Source organism: Anser cygnoides, chromosome 3, assembly GCF_040182565.1.
Source record: "Anser cygnoides isolate HZ-2024a breed goose chromosome 3, Taihu_goose_T2T_genome, whole genome shotgun sequence".
Taxonomy (NCBI): domain Eukaryota; kingdom Metazoa; phylum Chordata; class Aves; order Anseriformes; family Anatidae; genus Anser; species Anser cygnoides.
In genome coordinates this window covers 122,798,866-122,819,883 of record NC_089875.1, presented here as the reverse complement: position 1 = coordinate 122,819,883, position 21,018 = coordinate 122,798,866, and the positions used below count along the sequence as shown (strand labels likewise).

General features: G+C 69.3%; 1 protein-coding gene across 11 annotated transcripts in view; it reads right to left on the bottom strand.

Moving 5' to 3' along the window:
• Positions 1 to 21,018, bottom strand: part of DNMT3A (DNA methyltransferase 3 alpha) — a 49,778-nt gene that overhangs the window by 4,397 nt on the left and 24,363 nt on the right. For 7 of the 11 annotated variants that reach the window (XM_066995236.1, XM_066995232.1, XM_066995233.1 and 4 more), the window contains 16 exons: positions 17,701 to 18,040; positions 13,120 to 13,166; positions 12,395 to 12,541; positions 4,521 to 4,733; positions 4,250 to 4,408; positions 4,062 to 4,169; positions 3,431 to 3,587; positions 2,940 to 3,089; positions 2,705 to 2,749; positions 2,329 to 2,408; positions 2,101 to 2,213; positions 1,596 to 1,779; positions 1,432 to 1,516; positions 1,096 to 1,241; positions 441 to 764; positions 221 to 306 (listed from right to left, as the gene is read on the bottom strand). In XM_066995236.1, coding sequence (XP_066851337.1) covers positions 221 to 306; positions 441 to 764; positions 1,096 to 1,241; positions 1,432 to 1,516; positions 1,596 to 1,779; positions 2,101 to 2,213; positions 2,329 to 2,408; positions 2,705 to 2,749; positions 2,940 to 3,089; positions 3,431 to 3,587; positions 4,062 to 4,169; positions 4,250 to 4,408; positions 4,521 to 4,733; positions 12,395 to 12,541; positions 13,120 to 13,166; positions 17,701 to 18,040 — 2,384 coding nt within the window. The remainder of the gene's footprint in view (positions 1 to 220; positions 307 to 440; positions 765 to 1,095; positions 1,242 to 1,431; positions 1,517 to 1,595; positions 1,780 to 2,100; positions 2,214 to 2,328; positions 2,409 to 2,704; positions 2,750 to 2,939; positions 3,090 to 3,430; positions 3,588 to 4,061; positions 4,170 to 4,249; positions 4,409 to 4,520; positions 4,734 to 12,394; positions 12,542 to 13,119; positions 13,167 to 17,700; positions 18,041 to 21,018) is intronic. The other 4 variants (XM_066995235.1, XM_048053422.2, XM_048053423.2 and 1 more) reach the window with 3 other exon arrangements.

Sequence of the window (21,018 nt, the reverse complement as noted above, 5' to 3'; positions counted from 1 at the left end):
CAGAGGGAGCAGCTCTGGGATTTTGGGGCATGCTGCTGCTCCTGCACAGCGAGCAGGGCACAGCCGCACCGCTGCCCGCGGGGACAGTGCCAGGAGGGCTGCAACCGCAGAGCCACCGCCGTGCAACCGCGGAGCCACGGCCACAGCGGGGCCAGGCCCAGGCCCTTTGGGGAGCCCCCACCGCGCCGGGCAAGCACGCAGACGGGGCGCTCTCACCAACCTGTTCATACCGGGAAGGTTTCCCCAGAAGTACCGCGCCCTGTGTGCCGCAGACACTTCTTTGGCATCGATCATGACGGGGTTGGACTGCCAGAGCGAGGAGAGGCCGGGGGTCAGCGGGGGCTCTGCGGGGCCCCGGGGTGCCCCTGCAGGCCGGGTCCCGAGGGGACAGCGGCGGTGACACGGGGAGGTGCCTGCCACGCGCCCGCCCCGGCACTCACCTCGAGGAAGCGCGAGATGTCCCTTTTGTCGCTCACCCCCATGGCCACCACATTCTCGAAGAGCCAGAAGAAGGGCCGGTCGTCGCCCTCCTTGGGCCGGGCTTCGTGCAGGAGGCGGTAAAACTCGAAGAAGAGGCGCCCGGTGCCCTCTGGGCAGGAGAGAGAGAGGGATGGTGTCAGGGGGGCAGCCAGTGCTGGTGGCTTTGCAGCGGCAGCGGCGAGGGGACACCCACCGTACAGCCCCTTCCTGGCCGGGTTGACGATGGAGAGGTCGTTGCAGGGGCTGCCCCCTATTACCAGGTCGAACGGGCCCCACTCCTGTATCTGCAAGGGAAAACACACGGCGGGGTGAGCCAGGGGACCGCGTCCCCCTGCTCCGGGCACGGCACAGCGGTGCCAGGGGAAGCCCCGGGACACGGGGGCTGTCACGGCGCGGTGGGATGGAGAGGCCGTGCCGGTGAGCCCCGGTGGAAGGGATGCTGCCAGCTCCCCGGTGTGCGGGGAGGGACGGGACGAGGGACCACGGGGCACAGGTCCCGTGTCGGAGGGGACAGGGATGAGTGGTGGGATGCGGGGCCAGCGGGATGGGATGCCCCCATCCCTGGGGAGACCCGCAGGGAGGGGAAGCCGCAGGGGGGCAGCCGGCAGGACGTACGTGTTTCTGGGTGACATTTCGGACGTCCCCGACGTACATGATCTTGCCCTGGTGCCTCACCATGCCCACGGTGATGGAGTCCTCGCACACCTCGGAGGCGATGTAGCGGTCCACCTGGATGCCCAGGTCCTTCAGCACCAGTAGGCCTGCGGGCAGAGGGGCCAGGGTCAGCGGGGCGTAGGTGAGGGGTCTCATCCCACCTCCCTGTCCCGTCCCATCCCATCCCATCCCCGCAGCACTGCTCAGCACACGCCAACCCTTGATTCTCCACGACCTCCGTGGGGTGGGACCTGCTGAGGGGCTGCCAGGACAGGGACCCCCGGGTCCCCCACCCACCTGTGGCGATGCCGTCGAAGAGCGAGAGCACGCGGATGGGCTTCCTCTTCTCGGCTGGGACAGGCGGGTAAACCTTTGGTGGGTCCTGAAAGCAACGGGGGGAGCGTGAAGCGGGGGGAGCGGGGGTCCCGCGGCGGGGCAGGGGTGCGGCGGCGGGCACTCACAAACTCCTGGTCGTGGTTGTTGGCGAAGAACATCTGCAGGCGGGAGGGCCAGTCCTCCCGCCGCCGCAGCAGCCCGTAGATGCCCTTGTGGCCGCACATGTAGCAGTTCCAGGGGTCCTCCTTGATGGCCGCCTGTGCCGCCCCCGGGCCCACCAGCAGGTCCACGCACTCCACGCAGAAGCACCTGGGGGGGGGGGCAGGAGCGGGGCGTGCATCAGCCACGGGCTGGGGGCAGGGGGAAGGGGCCCCGGGACCCCCGGCACCATCCCCAGCAGGATGCCGGTGGGGACAGGGACACCGCTGGTAGCCACGGCGTGCCAGGGGCGTGCGCACACGTCGGTGTGCCGTAGCGGTGACATTCCCCCCTGCATGGCCCCGCGCCCCACGGGACTAATGGCAGCCCCCTCCCCTTGGACTCTGGGGGACAGCAGGGGACCCCCGGCCCCCCGCCGGGACCTGCTGCGCTGCCCAGCCCCACGGGCCCCCGCCCCCCCGCGGCACCGACCTGCAGCAGTTGTTGTTGCCGCACATGAGCACCTCGCGGCCACCGCAGCAGATGGTGCAGTAGGACTGGTAGCCGTCGTCGTCGTACTGGTACGCGCACTCCAAGAAGCAGTTCTGGGGGGAGTGAGGGTGTCAGCGTGGTGCGCCCCACCCCAAGCCCTGTGCTGGGCCACAGGGGGGGCGCGGGGACAGGGCGCTTTGGGGCGGGGGGACCCCCGCTGCCCCGTACCTTGCAGTTTTGGCACATCCCCCCGATGAACAGAGGGTGCTCCAGGGTGACGTTGAGGCTCCCGCAGGAGATGCAGATATCTGGAGGTCATGGGGGGGGCAGGTGACTCTGGGGGGTCTGTGCCCCCCCAGTACCCCCACAGCCAGATGGGGCCGCCCTGCTTCTCACCCCTGCCCATGCCGGAGACGCCAGACCCTGGTGGCGTCCCCCAAGGACCCCCACCCCATGGGCTGGGGGCTGTTTGTGGCCCCCCTTGGCTTGCAAGGCCGAGGGTCGCAGCCCCCCTGCAGCTTTCTCCTGCCCCCCCCAGCCCCTCTGCCTCCACCGCCGGGGGGTGCAGGCTGTGCCCCAGCCCCAGGCTGTACACCGTGCTCACCTTCGATGTTCCTGCATTTCTGCCGGACCTCGTAGACGAGTCGCTCTGGGGAGGAGAGAGGTGCTCAGGGTGGGGGTGCACGGGGGGGAGCCCCTCTGTGCCTTGGGGGGTCCTGCTCCAGCCCGGACCCCTGCCCGCAGCACCAAACGGGGCAAAGGGACCTGGTCCCGAGGACACAGCTCGGTGCTCTCCCCCTGTGCCGTGGGGAAGGGGGTCCTGGGGGGGGCCGCAGTACCTCGGGTGCGCTCGTCAATGATCTCCTTGACCTTGGGCTTCTCCGTTGTGCTTTTCCTGGGCTTTTTGGCGGGTGGGGGCGGTGCGTAGGCGGCGGCTTCGGGCTCTACCCACATCTCCGTGTACACTTCTTTGTAGGGGTTGCGCTCCTCTGCGGGAAGGGGGGGCCGTGAGCAGGGACCTGGTGGTGCGGGGACGTAGCACCCCGGCTCTGCACGGCGCGTGGCTGCGCTGCCCCGGCTCTGCACTGCCTGCCCCAGCTGGTGCCACCACAGCGGTGCCCCGGAGGAGCCCCCGCTGGAGGGACCCCGGGGGGCTGCAGCCACTGGTGCAGTTATAAATGCCACCACCACTCGTGGCTGAGGTTCCTCCTGGCCACGCAGCTGCCACCAAGGCTGCCGAGTGTCCCCGTGTCCCCTGGGGACACTGCTCCTGATGTCCCTGTGCCCCCACCCTGCCTTTGGCCCCGCACCCGTCCCCGCTGCCGCTCACCCTCGGGGGGCTCCAGGCCCTTGGGGCCGGACGGCTGAAAGCCTCCCAGCGCCCACTCGATCATCTGCTTGTTCTGGATCTCCACCACCTTGGAGGTGTCTGTCTCGTCGTTCTCGGGGCACGCCGGGAAGATCTTCCCCGCTCTGCTGCTCGCCACCTGCATGGGGAGCGCCAGCATCACCCCCTGCCCCCCACAGGGACCCCCCCAGCAGCCCTGTGCAGCCACAACCAGACCTACACAGGCAGACCCCCCCCTAAAAACCTGACACCTTGCAGAGCTGCCAAGAGACCCCAGAGGGCCAGAACCTCCCCTAGTGCCACCCCAGAGATGCTGATCCCCCAGATCCCCCAGCCCCGAGACCCCTGGCCAGGCCAAGCGACTCCCAGACACCCCCAACATCTTCCTAGGGAGCCCCCCCGGTGCTCGCCCACCCCTCGAGTGATGCCCCGTGCTCCCTGGGATGCAGCTTTTGTGCCGTGGGGGGGTGGAGCAGGGCCAGATGCACCCCCTTGGACCCTGCTTGGAGCCCCCAAAAGGGGCCTTGCTCAGCCCCGCTCCCCTTGGACCCCCCGGGAGCGCAGCAGCACACGTGCACCGAGCGCCCCGTCCCCGCTGCCCCCCGGCGCTCACCTGCAGCACCTCGTAGATGGCTTTGCGGTACATGGGCTGCTTGTTGTAGGTGGCCTGGTGGAAGGCGCTGGAGAAGGAGCTGAGGGGCAGGAGCTTCTCCACGCAGACCTGCGGAGCAGATGGGGACGCGGCCGTCACGCTGGGGGGGTCAACGGGGAGGCGCGCACGGAGCCGGGGGTGCCACTTACCACCGAGAACTTGCCGTCCCCGAACCACATCACCCAGCGGGTGCCCTCGGCCGCCCGGCTCCGTCCCGTCATCCACCAGGAGACGATGCGCCCCGGCCACCAGGAGAAGCCGCGCAGCTTGCCCCACACCAGCTCGCCGATGCCGAAGCCCCGGCCGTCCTGCGCCGGGAGAGGGAACGGGGAGGGGGGGCAGCGTCAGGGGGGCTGCGCCCGGGGGCTGGGGGGCGAGGAGGGAAGGGGTCCGCAGGGGGGCACCGCGGGGCGCGCTCACCTCGTACTCGGGCTCGTCGTCGGCCGACTTGGACGTGTTCTTGTCGACAGCGTCGGCCACCACAGGCTCAGGCGTGGTGGCCACGTTGGGCGAGGCGGGGTCGGTGGGCTGCTGTGAGGCGGGGGGGCTGGCCTCCTCCTCCTTCTGGGGCTCGGCCCGCGGCGTCTCCTCCACCACGTTCATCACGGCGATCACCTTCGCCTTCTTCTCCGCCTGGTGGGGGGAGAGGCGGCGTCAGGGCAGGGCAGGCCCCCCCCTTCCACATCCCATCCCCATCCCATCCCCGGTCTATTGCATCCTGGCCGCATCCCATCAGATCCTCGTCCCATCCCATCCCCACTCCATCACATCCTTGTCCCATTGCATCCCCATCCCATCCCCATCCCTTTCCTGTCCCCACCCCATGGGGCAGGCTCCCACCGGGCGCCCCCTTAGCAGGGGGCTCCATCTCAACAGCTTGGCGTGAGAGGAGCCCCCCCATCAGTGCCCTGCTGCCCCCCACCATCATCCACTGTCCCAGCCCCGGGCTGTGTGCTGCTGGGTGCTCCCCTTGTCCCCGTGCCTCAGTTTCCCCCTGCAGTCCTGGGGGGGACGGCTGGAGGAGGGCCTGCAGAGCTTCGGAGGAAGGAGCTGGCAGCTGCCCCCCAGCCAGAGCCTGCTCTGCCCCCTGGGGGGGCTGCCCCTGCCCCAGCCTGAGTGTCCCCAAAGCCGCCAGCAGCCCCCCAGCCCCTGCCCCCGCTGATCCCCCTGACGGAGCCGTGGCCTTCCTGGGACTGGAGCTGGGAACGGGCTCGAGAGCCCACCAGCGACACCAGGAGGGTGCCCAGCCCCGGGAGCCCCGCGCCTCCAACCCATGCCCCCCATCCCGGTCTCCATCCCACCCCCATCAGCCCCACACCACCCCAGTCCCACCCCAGCCTCCAGGTCCCTCCGGTGCTGGGCCCTGGCCCCCACCCCAGGACCCAACCTGGGGTCCGGGGGCTGCGCTCCACCCGTTCAGGAGGGCCGGGAGCCCCCCAGACCCCGCCTGTCCCGGGACAGCCAGCGCCCCTCGGGCACCCCCTGTCCCCGCTGTCCCCTGCCTGCCCCGGTGCGGGGACATCCCGGGGGGGAGCCATGCCCGAGCTGTGCGCCGGGCTCAGGTGTCACCAAGTTGGCCAAGCCGGGACGCACGGAGTTCAGCCGTGCCCGACCTGGCCGGGCCGTGCCAAGCCGTGCCGAGCCGTGCCGAGCCGAGCCAACTTTAGCTGCACCTAGCCGAGCCGTGCCAAACTCGGCCAAGATGGACCCAGCGCGGCCAAGTCACGGCAAACTCAGACGGTCCGGTCCGAGATGGGCTGGACTGGACCGGACCGGGCCAAGCCGTGCCAAACCGTGCCGTGCCAAACTGTCCCAGGCCGGGCTGATCCGGGCCGGGCCGGGCCGATCCACGCCGCCCTCCGCACCCGTCCCGCGCAGCCCACCTACCCATGCGGGCCGGGCGCCGCGGCGGGGCCGGGCCGGGCCGAACCGAGCCGAGCCGTGCCGGGCCGGGCTGCCGGGGGCACGGCCGGCGGTTCTTTGTCTGGGAACCCCGGGTCACATGGTCCCCGCCGGCCCGGCTGGTTGGCTGCGGGGGAGGGGCGGCACGGCACGGCACGGCACGGCTCGGGGCACCCGGCACGGCCCGCCCCGCCCCCGCCCCGCACGGCACGGCACGGATCGGTACGGCCCGGCCCGGCTCGGTCCGACCGGCAAGGCTCGGCCCGGCTGTCTCACCATGGTCCGATCCCGGCCGGTCCCGCTCGGCTCGGCTCGGCACGGCTCGGTCCCCTGTCCCCCCCGGGCGCACAGCCCGGCTCGGCCCGGCCCGGCCCCGCTCGGCGCCACCTTCTCTGCCCCGTTCCGTGCCCGCTCCAGCGCCGCGTCCCCGGTACGGAGCGGGCGGCCGCGGGGAAACAGCGGGCTGTGCCGAGCCGTGCCGAGCCGTGCCGGGCCGTGCCGAGCCGTGCCGGGCTGTGCAGAGCCAGGCCGGGCTGTGCCGAGCCGGGCCGACCAGCATCAAAGGCTCTGCACAGGCCCCGGTCCCCAGCCAGGCTCGGGGCTGCCCCCGGCCACCCGAGCCGTGCCGTGCCGTGCCGTGCCAGCCCCCCGGCGGGACCCCGCGGCCACTCACCGGCAGCGTCCTTCGGCCCCGCGGCGGCAGTCCCGGCTCGGCAGCACGGCTCGGCTCGGCTCGGCTCGGCTCGGCAGCGGCCGGGGCAGACTCCCCGCCCCGGCGCCGCTCGGCGCTGCCTTTTGTCCCGGCGGCCGCTGCCCCGCACCCGGCCCCTTTGTGTTGCAGAGCGGCGGGACAAAGAGGGGGAATGGCCCTGGCCCCCGGGCATGGGCTGCCCCGGGGGGGTCGGCCTGGCACGGCAGGAATCCGGCGGGGGGCGGGGGCGGCACCCCCCGGCCCGGTTCGCGCCCCCCCCGCCACGGCTGGGACCCCTCGGGGACCCCCTGGCCCGGTCCGTGCGCTGGCACGGCTCCTGGAGCTCCGGCCTGGCCCGGGCTGCACCGCCCCGGCACGTGTCCCCGAGTGTCCCCAGGGTGCCCGGGGGTCCCATCCGGGCTGCACCGCCCCGGCACGTGTCCCCGAGTGTCCCCGGGGAGCCCGGGGGTCCCCAAACATGACCCCTCGAGCTGAACCCCAAAGCAGCTCCAGGCACCCCAGAGCACGTCCCCCTGGAGCCGGGTGTCCCTTGGGGTCACAGCTCCCCACCTGTCCCGTGGGGTCACAGCCCCCCGGCAGTCCCATGGGGTCACAGCCCCCCGGCTGTCCCGTGGGGTCACAGCTCCCCAACGGTCCCATGGGGTCACAGCCCCCCGTCTGTCCCGTGGGGTCCCGGCTGTCCCGTGGGGTCACAGCCCCCCAGCTCCGCACCCTGCTCTCACCTCCATCCTCCTACCCGGGTGCCCCCAGCCCTGGCACGGCCCCAGCACCGTGCCCAGGACACCCCGAGGCCGTGCCAGCACCCGGCCCCCCCACAGCACCGCAGTGCAGAGCCCCCACCGCCACGCACCCACGGACCCGCGCCAGGGGTGGGAGGTGGCAGCGTGGCCCCTGCGTGCTCCGGGGGGCTCCGGCTGCGCTGCGGGCACCGCTCGGCACCGGCTCTGCCCCGGCACCGCTCCGTGTCCCGGGGGCTGAGCTTTTAACGGGCCCCGAGCAAGAACCTGCGCAGAGATGGCGATGGCACCGGGCCCTGCTCGCGCCCCCCTGCCCAGGGTGCCCCAGGAGGGACCCTGGCAGCACCCAGCCCGCTGCCCCCCCGCTGTGCCCCCCAGCTGCAGCCCAGGGCCGTGCTCAGGGCCCCTTTGTGTTGCAGATGGAGGGGACAAAGGGGGAATGGCCGTGGCCCCGGGCACGGCACAATGTGGGGGGATGGGGTGGGGGATGGCAGCAGAGCCCCCATGCCTTGTCCCCATCCCCATCCCCTCTGCCTGGCTCCTGCTACCCCCACCCCGCCCAGGGGACCGGGGGGTGAGGGTCCCCCATGGGCAGTGCCCCCTGCCCAGGGTAGGGACATGCAGAGCACCTCGAACACCATCGACACAGCCGCACCCCAAAACCAGCCAAGCAGCCCAGGGCACCCCGTCCCCTCCGTGCAGGAGGAACCAGGGGACCTCACTGCCCTGGGGACCTGGAACCAGGCCCCTGCTCAGCCCGCACCGCAGCTTCCCCCAGCCGCACGTCCCAGCCCCACGCAAGGTGCCACGCGCCCAGGGAAAGCCTGCACGGAGCCACCAAAGAGGTTCGGGGTGGCAGGGGCCTGGCTCCCCATCCCCTCAGGGCTGCTTGGGTTCGGGTTCACCCTGCAGAATCACCCCAGTGCTCCCCAAACCCGAGCAGAGACAGCCTCGGCACAGATCCTCGCGCCCGGCAGGGCAGGCGCCAGCCTCGGACACAGACCGGACTGGTGCCACTGCTCAGCAGCGAGCCGCCACACGCCGTGGCCAAGGGCACGCGCCTGGTGCGGGGGGGGGCGGGGAGGGGGGGCAGCAGTGCCGTGACCCCCCGGGACGTGGGCCTTGTCCCTGCTGCCAGCAGGGGCTTGGATGTGCAGACCATGAGGTCCCCAATGGCACAGGGACCCCATGGCACAGGGATCCCCATGGCACAGGGATCCCCATGGCACAGGGACCCCATGGCACAGGGACCCCATGGCACGGGGACCCCATGGCACAGGGATCCCCATGGCACAGGGATCCCCATGGCACAGGGACCCCCATGGCACAGGAATCCCCATGACACAGGGACCCCATGGCACAGGGATCCCCATGGCACAGGGACCCCCATGGCACAGGGATCCCCATGGCACAGGGACCCCCATGGCACAGGGACCCCATGGCACGGGGACCCCATGGCACAGGGACCCCATGGCACAGGGATCCCCATGGCACAGGGACCCCCATGGCACGGGGACCCCCATGGCACAGGGACCCCATGGCACAGGGACCCCCATGGCACAGGGACCCCATGGCACGGGGACCCTCTCTCAGGAACGAGTGCTTGGGTCCTGTACAACAGCCAGGAAACCCCAACAGCACTCGAGCAACCACAGCGCACAGATGCTGCGGCACCGGGGGGGGACAGACCGGTGACTGGCCCAGCTGGGGCCACATCCATGACGTGCCCAGGGACCGGGGGCAGCCGGGGGGGGCACGGCCTGCTGGGCACCAGTGGTTTGGGCAGGAGCGGCACACTGTGCCCCGGGCACTGCAGAAAACAGCAAGAAGATCGCCTCCGCCTGCCCGGCCGGGGCTGAGAGGGGCCAGGGCGTGCTCGGAGCATTTTGGAGCAGGGCGAGCTGTGGGCAGGGAGAGCTGGGGTGCGAGGGGCTGCAGGGACAGTGTGGGGAGCCCCGCTGGGGCTGGGTGACCCAGAGGGACAGGGCGGACACGAAAGCACCGGAGAGAAGCTGTGGCCAAGGCGGGGGGGATTTGGCAGCCTGCCACAGGGGAAAGCAGCGCCAGCGCAGGCGCGGGCCCCTCCCAATGGGGGTAACACTGCGGATTGCTGCCGGGGGCTCTGCCCTTGGGAAGGAGCAGGCTGTGCCCAGCACCGAGCCGGGGGAGGAAATCTCCCATCCACTGGCAATTAAAGAGGAGATAAGCAGAGATGGGCACATCCATCCTCCTCCTGCCCTCGGGCCACAGCCGTCCCCGCCCCATCCCAACCCCAAACCATCCCCATCTCCATCCCATCCCCATCTCCATCCCATCTCCATCCCATCTCCATCCCATCTCCATCCCGTCCCCATCCTGCAGTGGATGGGCGAGGGCCTTGGGTGCTGCTCTGGGGGTGCAGGGAGGCAGCGACCACCCTCCAGGATGAGGCAGCCCCACTACGGGGACAGACCCCCAAAGCTCCCCAGGGCCGGAGCAGTGCCCTCACGCAGGGAGGCAGAAAGCCGCCAACCTGCTCAGCCAGCTAAAAATATATCCTGGGGAGGACTTGATTGCAGGGTTTGGGCCCTCGCAGACAGAAAACAGCCGGCGCCATGGGCTCCGAGGCGGTGAGGGGAGGCAGCGCTGGCGCCGGCACCGGGCAGGTTCCCGGGCACACGGCCGTGCCGCCCTCACCGCTGCCACCGCTGTGCCACCGTCCCTGTCCCCAGCCCTCCCGAACGAGCCGAACCCTTCGGGTGCAGCCGGGGGCACAGCTGGCCTGGGGAGCTCACCGGGAGGGCACGCTGTCCCCTCTGCCGCGGCCACACGAGCCGTGGGTGGCACTCCCCCTCTCCTGGCAGCGCACCGCTGCCACCAGCACCGGGTGACAATCGGCGCTGGGCAGGCGAGTGGCGCGCGGTTTCTCAGCCGAGCTGCGAGACCAAGGGCGGACGGGCGGACCCAGCTTGAACGCATTTCAGGCTTTCTCCCCGTAATGAAAAGAAAACACTTCGTCTTATTAGAAAAATAAAGGAATTAAACGCGGCTAAACTCAGCATTGTTTGAGAGTGAGGAATCACTGAAAAGAAGTATTTTGATTTTTTTTTTTAGCATTTTTCCCCCAATTATTTTTGGCCGACGAATGATTCTGGCTGACCTGAATCTGCAATTTTTTTGGCGAGCGAACCACGCTGAGGAAAATGTGTGCTGCGGTCCCCTGGCCTGTGCCGAGCCCTGCGCTGGGCTGTGCGGGACGAGAAGGGGCAGCGAGCGCGGGGCTGGCCCTGCCACCAGCACTTGCACGGCGTCCCCACGTCCCCACGTCCCCAGCCCCATCTCCTCAGCCAGGTTTGGCGCAGAGCGAAGCAGCAGCGAGGGGCTGCGTGCGTGGCCCGGCCGTGGCCGCGGTGCCGCAGGCTGCAGTGCTGCTCGTGGCCAGCGTGCGGCTGCACCGGGGCTGTGCCGCGCCGCCCTGCGGCTGCGGGAACCGCCCGCATCCCTGCATCCCTGCGTCCCTGCGTCCCTGCGTCCCCGCGTCCCCTGCCCCAGAGCAGGGCAGCAGACCCTGAACCAGGCCACGCATTTGGGTGGAAATCCCCGCTCCTTGCCGCTGCTGCAGGGGGGGCACGTCCCAGCCGGGACCCCCCCCGGACACCCTCAGGGCCCTCGGCTGTGCCCTGACCTTGCTGTGCCTGCGGGGACGCCCTGGCTATGCCAACTGTGCCCTGTGTCGCATGGGGACATCGTGGCTGTGCCAGCTGTGCCGTGCACCCCATGGGGACACCGTGGCCCTGCCTTGCACCCCGTGGCAATGCCCTGGCCACGCCACCTGTGTCCTGCACCCCATGGGGACCTCGTGGCCATGCCAACTATGCCCTGGACCCCGTGGGGATGTCCTGGCTGTGCCACCCACATCCCATGCCCCTTGGGGACAAACCGGCTGTACCTTGCACCCCGTGGGGACGCCGTGGCCCTGCCGGCCATGCCCCGTGCACGGTGCCCCACGGGGACAACCCAGCCGTGCCAGCCACCCCAGCGCGGTGCCTGCCGGACGGCGCTCGGGGCTATGAATAGTGCTGCGGTGGCCGAGGGGACCTGTTGCCAGGGAGACCCGCTGGCAGCGAGGGACGGCGCAGAGGGGGGTGGCGGGGACATGGCGGGGGCCAGCGCCACGGTGGGGGCTGGGGGCTGCACCCACCCAAGGGGCCCTTGCTGTGGACCCCAAAGAACCAGGGGACCCAAGGGCTGTGGGGGTCACGGAGTCCCCCTGCCCCATGCACAGCCCTGAGCACGGGGCAGAGCATCCCCAGGGCTGGCATGGGGACGGGCTGGGGTCTCCCGCATCCAATGCCCCTGTCCCCCGAGATCCAGCCCAGGTCCCCCAAAAGCCGCGGCGCCGTGACCCGCAGCGTGTGGAGCGCCTCGTCCTGCACCTCGGGGTCCCCGCTCCCCAGGGCCGCAGCCCCGCAGCGGGGTGGCACCGAGGCGCCTCGCTCCCATGCAGCCAGGGGCTCCCGCGAAGCCCCCTCGCAGCCCCCCTGCGCCGCCCTCGGCTTTTATTATTTTAATTGCGTCACGGCTCTCGCTGGTTCCCCTGGAAACCGGGAGAAAAGGCCGGTCCCCGCGGGGAGGAGGAGGAGGAGGAGGAGGAGAAGGGCCCCGCTCTGCACGCTGCGGGCACCCGGCGCGGGCGGCTGCGCATGCAGGGCCCCATCCCTGGGACCACCGCGGTCTGCAGGGCCCTGCTGGGGGCGGTGGTCCCATGGGAGCCCCTCGCGCCAGGCCAGGCGCCTGGGGGCGTTTGTCAGCACCGCCAGGGCTGCAGCGAGCTGCCTGCCTGGGGCTCCGCACCGCACCAGTGCTCCCAGTGAGCAACTGGGAAGGGCTCGCCGCACAGCCCCCGGCGCCCGCTCCCACGCCGCGGCACCGGTGCCGGTGTCGTCCCGGCGGTGTCTCCTTACCTCCCTCTTCCAGCGGGCCAGCCACTCGTCCCGCTTCCTCTTGCTGATGTAGTAGGGGTCCCCGGCCTGGAAGGTGTGCCGCTGCATGGGCCGCTGCCGCAGGCTCGACTCCCAGCCCAGCCCGCCGCGCAGCCGCCCGCGGGAGCCCTGTCAGACAGCGGGGAGAGGGAGAGGAGGATGAAGGCTGCGGCTCTGCGGGGACAGGGCGGGCGGCATCACAGGGGGCTGCAGGGGGCACTACGGGGGCTGCGGGGGGCATCGCGTTGCGCCCACCAGCACTGGATGGGGAGGTGGCACAGCTGGTGCTCCCTGCCTGGGTGCATGCACAAGCACACGTATGTACGTGCACACACACACACACACACACATGCACACACACACACACACGCGCGCACACACACACACACACACACACGTGCACATGCACGTCCCCGGCCCGTGCCCGCACCAAGCAGTGGGTGCAGCAGTGCTGGCACCGTGCCTTGCACCACGATGGGTGCCCCTGGCGCAGTCCCCGGGGGTGTTTCAGGGCCCAGCCCGGGGGCAGCCCCCTGGGACGCAGCGGGGCAGAGCCCCAGGACACTGCTCAGCACCGCTCGGCCCCAGCCAGGCGCAGCTGTGGTCCGGTGCCCTGCGAGGTCGGGGTGCAGGGCCCCCATCCAGCCAAGGGGCTGCAGCCGGGCTGCGGCTCCTTCGGGTGTCTCGGTGCCCCGGGCCATACTTGCCTCCATTTTCAGGGTGTCGAAGTTGTTCTCCTCCTTCTCTTCCTTGCCTGCACACAGAACAGAGAGCAGTGATCAGCTTGGTGCCGCGGGGCAGGGACGCAGGCCCCACGGGAGGGGAAAGGGCCCCAGCTGGGACCCCCGGCTGGGGGCAGCCCTGGCCGCGGCGGGGGCCCCATCGCAGCGAGCGGCCCCAGGGCTCCCACGCCCCCTCCCCACACCCATCCCGGGGGCTGCGGCAGCACCCGCGGGCAGCGCCGGGGCGGGCAGGGGAAGCGGGGCCCGGCCGGCTTCCTGTGCTATCAGCCCATCTCGCGCGCTGCAGGTACTCGCAAGCCGCTGCCGGGAAAGCAGCTAAAAATAACCCGACCGTTTCTGGGGCTGCAAACCTTTGTGCGCTCGAAGCCACCGAGTGACGAGGCTGCGGGGAGGGGGGGGAGCAGCGCTCCAGTGTGTGCATGCCGGGGCACCCACCCACACCACGCCAGCAGCTGCTGTGTCCTCGGCACCGCAAAGCCTTGTCCCCAGCTGCCGGGCACGCCACGGGACCCCCGTCCTGTGTCCAGGCACCACCTCGCCGGCCCCTCCACGGGGTGGTGACACCAGCCAGGCACAGCGGCGCCCTGTGCACCCTGGGGTGCCCCTGGCACCGCGTCCCTCCGGGTCCCTGGACGCAGCCCCTCCGGCCGCCCACCCACGCCGGACGCTGGGAGAGGCAGGCGGATGCCGGGGCGGCGGTGGCTGCGAGCCAGGCGGCTCTGCCAAGGCACGTCCTCCCCTGCCCCAGAGGTGCTGGGAACCCGAAATCCGTGGGGCAGCCGGGCCCTGCCAGGAGCAGGAGCACAGCTGAGCCCTGCGCTGGGTGCCGGGGGCAGTGGGGGACAGGAGCTCCCTGGCTGCGCCCCAGGGGTGGCAGCGTGTGCGTGTGCAGGGGGACCGGGTCACTTGTCCTCCCGGTCCTGCCTGCAGGCAATGGGGGCTGCAGGTGGGGAAACCGAGGCAGGGGTCAGGCCTCAGGCACTGGGACCGACTGAACGGGTGTCCCCCGGCCTCCCTGCCCTGCCGCACGGGGGCGGTCTCAGCACCCTCTGCACAGGCCAGCCCCTGCACAGGGGGACACGGCACGCGGGCACAGCAAGCACGGGCGCAGGGCAGAAAAGCCCCGGAGGGGATGATGTGGGACGACGCTGGAGATGGAACAAGTACGGGGACGCCGGGGCACGTGGGACCCGTGCCGCTGCGCCCAGGAAGGCGCAGTGAGGACCGGCCTGGTCAGCAGCTGGTGCCCAGATCAGGGAACTTGCCCCTGCCAGGGGACTTGGGGAGGGACCGGGGTGGCATGGCACAGAGAGCACGGGGCAAGCAAGCAGAGTTTGAAGGACCAAGAAGCAGAAGAGAACTTGGCAGGAGCCGAGCGCGTCGCTGCAAGGTGGTGAAGCAGCCGCTAGCCACAGCGCAGACAAGTGCTGGGCACCTGCCTCGAGGTGAGACCTGCAGAGCCCGCGGCTGCTGGGGGCTCCCTGGCCACTGGCAGCCCCGGAGGAGACCCGACAGCTCCGGGCAGGATCGGTGCCCGAGCCCCGAGCCTGAGGGAGGAGCTGGACCTGGCACCGGGCACGTTTAGCTGGGGGCAGTGACAGGTTCTGGGGGGCTCAGCGAAGACCCCATGGATTGTCTGAAAGTGCCCGCCCGGCAGAAACGCAGCCGCTGCGTCTCTGGGTGCTCGCTGGGAAGGCCAGGAGGTGAACGAGCAGAGTGTGCAAGAGCTCCAGGGGCAGATGACGCCGGGTATGAAAGGGCTCTTTAATGCAGAGGGAGAAGTGCCTAACATGAGCCCTTGGCTGGGAGATGAAACCCGACCGCTGCCGCTGGCACCGCACCGCTCCTCGCGGAGGGTGAGTCACGGGCTGGCCCTCGACCCCAGTGCAGGGGGGTCTCTGTTGCTCCCACACCTCCCGACCACCCCGCAGGCCTGGCCGGAGCGTCGGCTCAGCCCGGGACGTGCCGGGGGTCCCCTGAGGGCTCTGCAGGCCCTGCAGGTGGCGTGGAGCCCGGGCGGTGGCGCAGGGCAGGACCGCGGGCTGTCCCCGTGCCGTGCCTGGGTGCCACGCTGGGGCTGCCGCTTTGGCCGAGGCGGGTGCTGGCCCCAGGCGGCTCGGCACGGGGCCATCCCCACGCCAGGAGTCTCCCTCTGACTGCTCCGCCAGCAGCCTGGCTTCGGCTCTCCCTCAGATGGCTGCTCTGGGCCTCGTGACTGCAGCATCATCTGCCTCGCTCAGCTCCCTCCCTCCCCGGCCCTGCCGCGCTCATCCTCACCCCCACCCCGCTCATTTCCATCCCCGGCGCGGCCACGCCTGCCTCCATCCCTTGGCCCAGCAGTCACCGCCTGTGCCGAGCCGCCTCGAGGGGCTGCGGGCGGCCAGAGGCTGATGCCCCTCACCCTCACCCGGGCCCCGTTCCAGTTCTGCAGGACCCCGCGGTGTCGGTGTGGCCATCCACCAGCTCTGGGCCCTTGTGCTGCCAGCCCAACCCCAACCCTATCCCTCCGCACAGCGGCTGTGGGGCGAAGACATGGCCGGTGCGTCCCGTCCCACCGCTCCCCCCCATGGCCAGGTCCTTCCAGCGTGGGACGGACGGGGCCGGGCACACCTCTCCTGCTGGGGCGAGCGGTGCCGCTCCCTCCTGTAACCAGACACGGCCTCGGATGGGAGAAGCCTCCCTGGGGCGAAGCAGCACTGCCGGGGCCGGGAGCCAGCGACAGAACCGGAGCAGCCCCGGGCAGGCCGGTCCCCGCGGGGCCCCGCAGGCGGCGTGCCAGCTCGTGCCGGCGGCGCTGCATCCTGCCTGGGCAGCACACGGGCACGGCACGGCAGTGCGGGGGCCGGACAAGGCGGGCAGTGGGCACGGCGGGCAGGGCGGTGCTCAGGCACGGCAGAGACTGAGGCTGGGGGCACCCCTGGGCGCCCCTGTCCCCCCCTGCCCCAGCAGGGTGCCCAGCCCCACGGCCCTGGGCTCGGGGAGCTCTCCAAGGAGCAGCCCCCGGCCCCTCTCGGGGCAGCCTGTGCCAGGGCTCCGGCACCCGCCCGGCCCAGCAGTGCTGCCTGAGGGGCAGGGGGAGCCGCCGGGGCTCCGGGCTGGGCCCGGGGCCTCTGGGCCCGGCCCTGGGCACCGCCGAGCAGAGCCCGGCTCCGGCCTCTCCGCACCTCCCTGCGGGTCCTGACGGCCATGGGGGAGCTCCCCCGGAGCCTCCTCTGCTCCAGGCCGAGCAGCCCCAGCTCTCGCAGCCTCTCCTCACAGCACGGGGGCTCCGGGCCCGGCAGCACCCTGGGGGCCCCGGCCTGGGCTCTCCCCGCTGGGCCCAGCTCTCTCGGTGCTGGGGGGCCAGGACTCCCCAGGACTCCCCAGGACTCCCCAGCGCCCAGCAGAGGGGCAGGATCCCCCCCTGGCTGTCCCAGCGCAGCCAGGACACCGCCAGCCCTCTCTGCCCAAGGGCACACCGCTGGCGTGGTGCCCACCAGGATCCCCGGAGCCCTCCCTGCCGCCCAGCCAGCTGGCACCCAGCATATGCCGATGCCCGTGGCTGTTCCCCTGCCCCTTGTGCACTGCAAAACCCAGAGCAGCTCCGGCACTGGGGCCGGCACCAGCTGCATGCGTCCAGCCGAGCGCCCTGCCCCTGCCGGGCACGGCCAGGAGGGGACAAGGGTGAAGGGGCAGGGGCAGCGCGGCCCCTCACCGCGCCATGCACACACACCGCCGTGGCACATGCGGGGCTGCCATGCAAAGCTGCACAAGCACCGGCGGACGTGGCACGTGCCGGGCACACTCGCATGCAGGCTGGGGCACAGCGGCACCGCGGGGCACCCGCACGAGGACACCGCTCCTACCCTGCCCACCCTGCTCACGGAGGGGAGGAGGAGGGAAGGCAGCCCCTGGTCTGATCAGCAGCCCCCCACCCCAACTCCCACATGGCACGGAGCCCTTCCTCCTCCTCCTCGTCCTCCTTCTTCTCCTTCTCCTCCTTCCTCCCTTCCTTCTCCTCCTCCTTCTCCTCTACCTCTTCCTCCTCGTCTTCCTCCTCCTCCTCCCTCCCTCCTCCTCTTCCTCTTGCTCGTCCTCCTTCCCCCCCTTCCATCTTCCTCCTCCTCTTCCTCTTCGTCACCCTCTTCCTCCTCCTCCTTTCTCCTCCTACTCTTCCTCTTCCTCCTTGTTTTCCTCCTCCTCCTCCCCCTCCTCCTCCTCTTCCTCCTCCTCCTCTTCCTGTTCCTCCTCTTCCTCGTTTTCTTCCTCCTCCCCTTCCTCCTCTTCTCCTCCTCCTCCTTTTCATCCTTCCTCTTCCTCCTCTTCTTTCTCCTCCCTCTCCTCCTCCTCCTTCTCTTCCTCCCCCTCCTCCTTGTCTTCCTCCTCCTCTTTCTCTTCCTCCTCCTCCTTCTCCTCCTCCTGCAGCAGTGCAGCCCAGCCAGGGGCGGCCGCTGCCCGCTTCCCCCAGGACGACATGCCGGGCAGGGGCTGGGGGTCCCCGTGGGCACAGCGGGACCCCGTGCGCCCGCACCCCGCCGCGGCCGGCCCTGAACGCTCAGGTCTTACTTTTCTCTGCGGCCTCCAGGAGTTTCCTCCTCCCGCGTTTCTTCTGGGGGTCGGAAGGGGCCAGCTCACCCTCATCGGCCGGGGCGTCCAGGCCCTCCTTGGGGGTGCAGCGGCCGTTCTCCAGCGCCCGGCCCGTCTCGCCGTCCGGCAGGCTCTCCGTCTCGTCCTCCTCGGGGCGCCCGCCCTTGGGGCTCGTGCCGCCCTCTTCGGCGCCCTTCCACTGGGCTCCGTCCGCCTCCAGGTCCCCGTTGGGCAGCGGCTCGGCGGGGCTGGCCTCCGGGCAGGGCGGGGGGCACTTGGGGACGGCCGCGATGTCTTTGGGGGTGTCACTGCTTTCCACCTGCCAAGAAGGAGAGGGACAGGATCTGTGATGGGCGCGGGGACGCGACCGCTGGGCCACCCATCCATGGCACCCTCTCGGGGCTGCTGGCCCCATTGGTCCCTGTCCCCCGAATCCTCTCCCTCTATACAGGCAGCACGGCATGTAGGGTGCTCGTGGGAGTGCGGCCCATGATCCTGGAGATCTGGGGCCAGATGGCCACTTGTGATGAGAAGACCAAGTTCCAGCTCCTGCAAATAGGGCACGTGAGGCTGCAGGGACTGACGGCACACCCCAGGAAGGGGACGTGGCTAAAACAGCACCGCAGGAGCAGGAGACGCTGCCACAGCCAGCTGGATGATCAGGGCGTGCAGCCACGGCACCCTCAGGACACACTGCCATGGACACGCTGCTGTGGACCACTCCGGGACCACTACACACAGACTAGACTCTGTGAAGGCCAGTACATAAAGCAGTGAACCCTCAGGACCAGGATATGTGGACACGACACCCACAGGACCAGGACACATGGACATGACACCCTCAGGACCAGGACATGCTGCCACGCAGCCATCAGGACCAAGATGCATTACCATCGCACTCTCAGGATCAGGACACAATGCCATGAAACCCTCGCAAGCAAGAAAAAGGCATATGGCACCACGAGGTCCTGGGTACTCTGCCGTGACACCCCAAGGACCAGGCAGGACACATGGCCTTGACGCAGTCAGGACCAGGACGCGGGGACATGGCACCCTCAGGACCAGGACATGCTGCCACGACACCCTCAGGACACAAACAAACTCCCATGGCACCCTCAGGACCAGGACATGCTGCCATGGAAAGCTTAGGACCAGGAGATGCTGCCATGACACACTTAGGACCAGGAGACACTGACATGGCAACCTGAGGACAAGACACAAGGACGAGAAACTACAAGGACCAGGACAGACACGGCATGCTAAGGACCAGGACAAGATGCCGTTGCACCCTCAGGACCAGGAAGCAATGCCTTGGCACCTTCAGGCCCAGGGCACAGCACCATGACATCCTCAGAAGGAGAACACAGCGCTCTGGCTCCCTCAGGACCCAGACATGCTGTCACGACACCTTCAGGACATGGAGACGTATCCATGACATCCTTAGGATCAGGAAAAACTTCCACGGAACCCACAGCACCTGGACCCACAGACACGACACCCTCGGGACAAAGATACAGTGCCATGGCACCCTCAGGACCAGCAAACAGTGCCATGGCTCCCTCAGGACGAGGACAAACTGCCACAGAGACCTTAGGCCCAGGACACAAGGCCACGACACCCTCAGGACGAGGACACACGGCTGCGGAACCCTCAGGACCAGAGCACAGATCCGTAGCACTGTCAGGACAAGGGAGCCCTGTCATGGCAGCCTCACAGGACCAGAACACACAGCCATGGACTATCAGGACCAGGACACACAGCATCATGGCAACCTCAGGATCAGGACACAGGCCACGACACGATCGGGACCAGGACAGGACGGCATTGCACCCTGAGGACAAGGAAACAATGCCTTGGCACCTCCAGGTCCATGACACACCAGGTCATGGTACCGTGGCTCCATCAGGACCAGGACACAAGGCCACAGCACCCTCGCGATGAGGACATGCAGCCATGCACCTTCAGGACCAGGACACGCTGTCCTGACACCCTCAGGACCAGGTCATGTTGCCACGACACCCTCAGGACCAGGACAAGCCACCGTGACACACCCAGGACCAGGACAAGGTGCCAGGACACGCTCAGGACCATGACCAAACGCCATGACGCCCTGAGGATCGGGACACATGTCCATAGCACCCTCATCACAAGGACACAACACCATGACACTCCCAGGACCACGACACAATGCCATAGTACACTCAGGACCAGGACTAAGTGCTGTGACACCTCCAGGACAAGGACACACAGCCACGGCACTTTTAGGCCTAGAACCCAATGCCACGACACTGTCAGGACCCAGACGTGCTGCCGTGGCACCGCTGGGACATTGCCAAAACACGGTGACACCCTCAGGACCAGAACACAGTGCCATGGCACTCTCAGCACTAGGACACGCTCAGTACCAGGACACAAGGTGGTGGCACCCACAGGGCCAGGACACGCCTCAGTGGCACTCTCAGGACCATGGCACAGCACCATGACACCTGCAGGACTAGGACACGCTGCCGTGCCCTCAGGACAACGATATGCATGGCACCCTCAGAACCACAGCACACTGCTGTGACAACCTTGCGAGCAGGACACACGGCCACGGCACTGTCAGGACCTGGACACACAGACGTGACACCCCCAGAACCAGGACACACAAACATGACACACGCGGGACTGGGACACACAGCCACGGCAGCCTCAGGGCCACCGTACAACGTCACGCTACATTCAGAACAAGGATAAACTGCCATGGCATCAGCAGCAGCAGGACGTGGCATCATGGCACCCTCAGGACCAGCACACATGGCCGTGACATAGGACAAGACACAGGGAGGAGACGCAGTGAGGACCAGGACACGCTGCAATGGCACCCTCCAGACCAGGAGGCATGGCTGTGGAACCATCAGCCCCGGGACACAGATAGCACACCCTCAACACACTGCCATGATACACTCAGGAGCAGAATAAAAGGCCATGACAACCTCAGGAGCATAATGCAATGACATGACAACCTCACGAACAGGACATAGCACCGTGACAGATCAGGACACGCTGCCATGGCACCCTCAGGAGAAGTACACACTGCCATGGCACCCCAGGACAACACAGTGCCGTGGAACCATCAGGATAAGGACACGATATCATGACAACCTCAGGGCAATGACACGCGGCCATGTCACCCTGAGGAGAAAGGCACACCACCATGGCGCCCCCAGAACCAGGACTCACTGCCATGACACCGAGAGGAGCAGGACACACAGCCATGGCACCGTCAGTAGCATGTCACCTTGCAATGACAGGGTC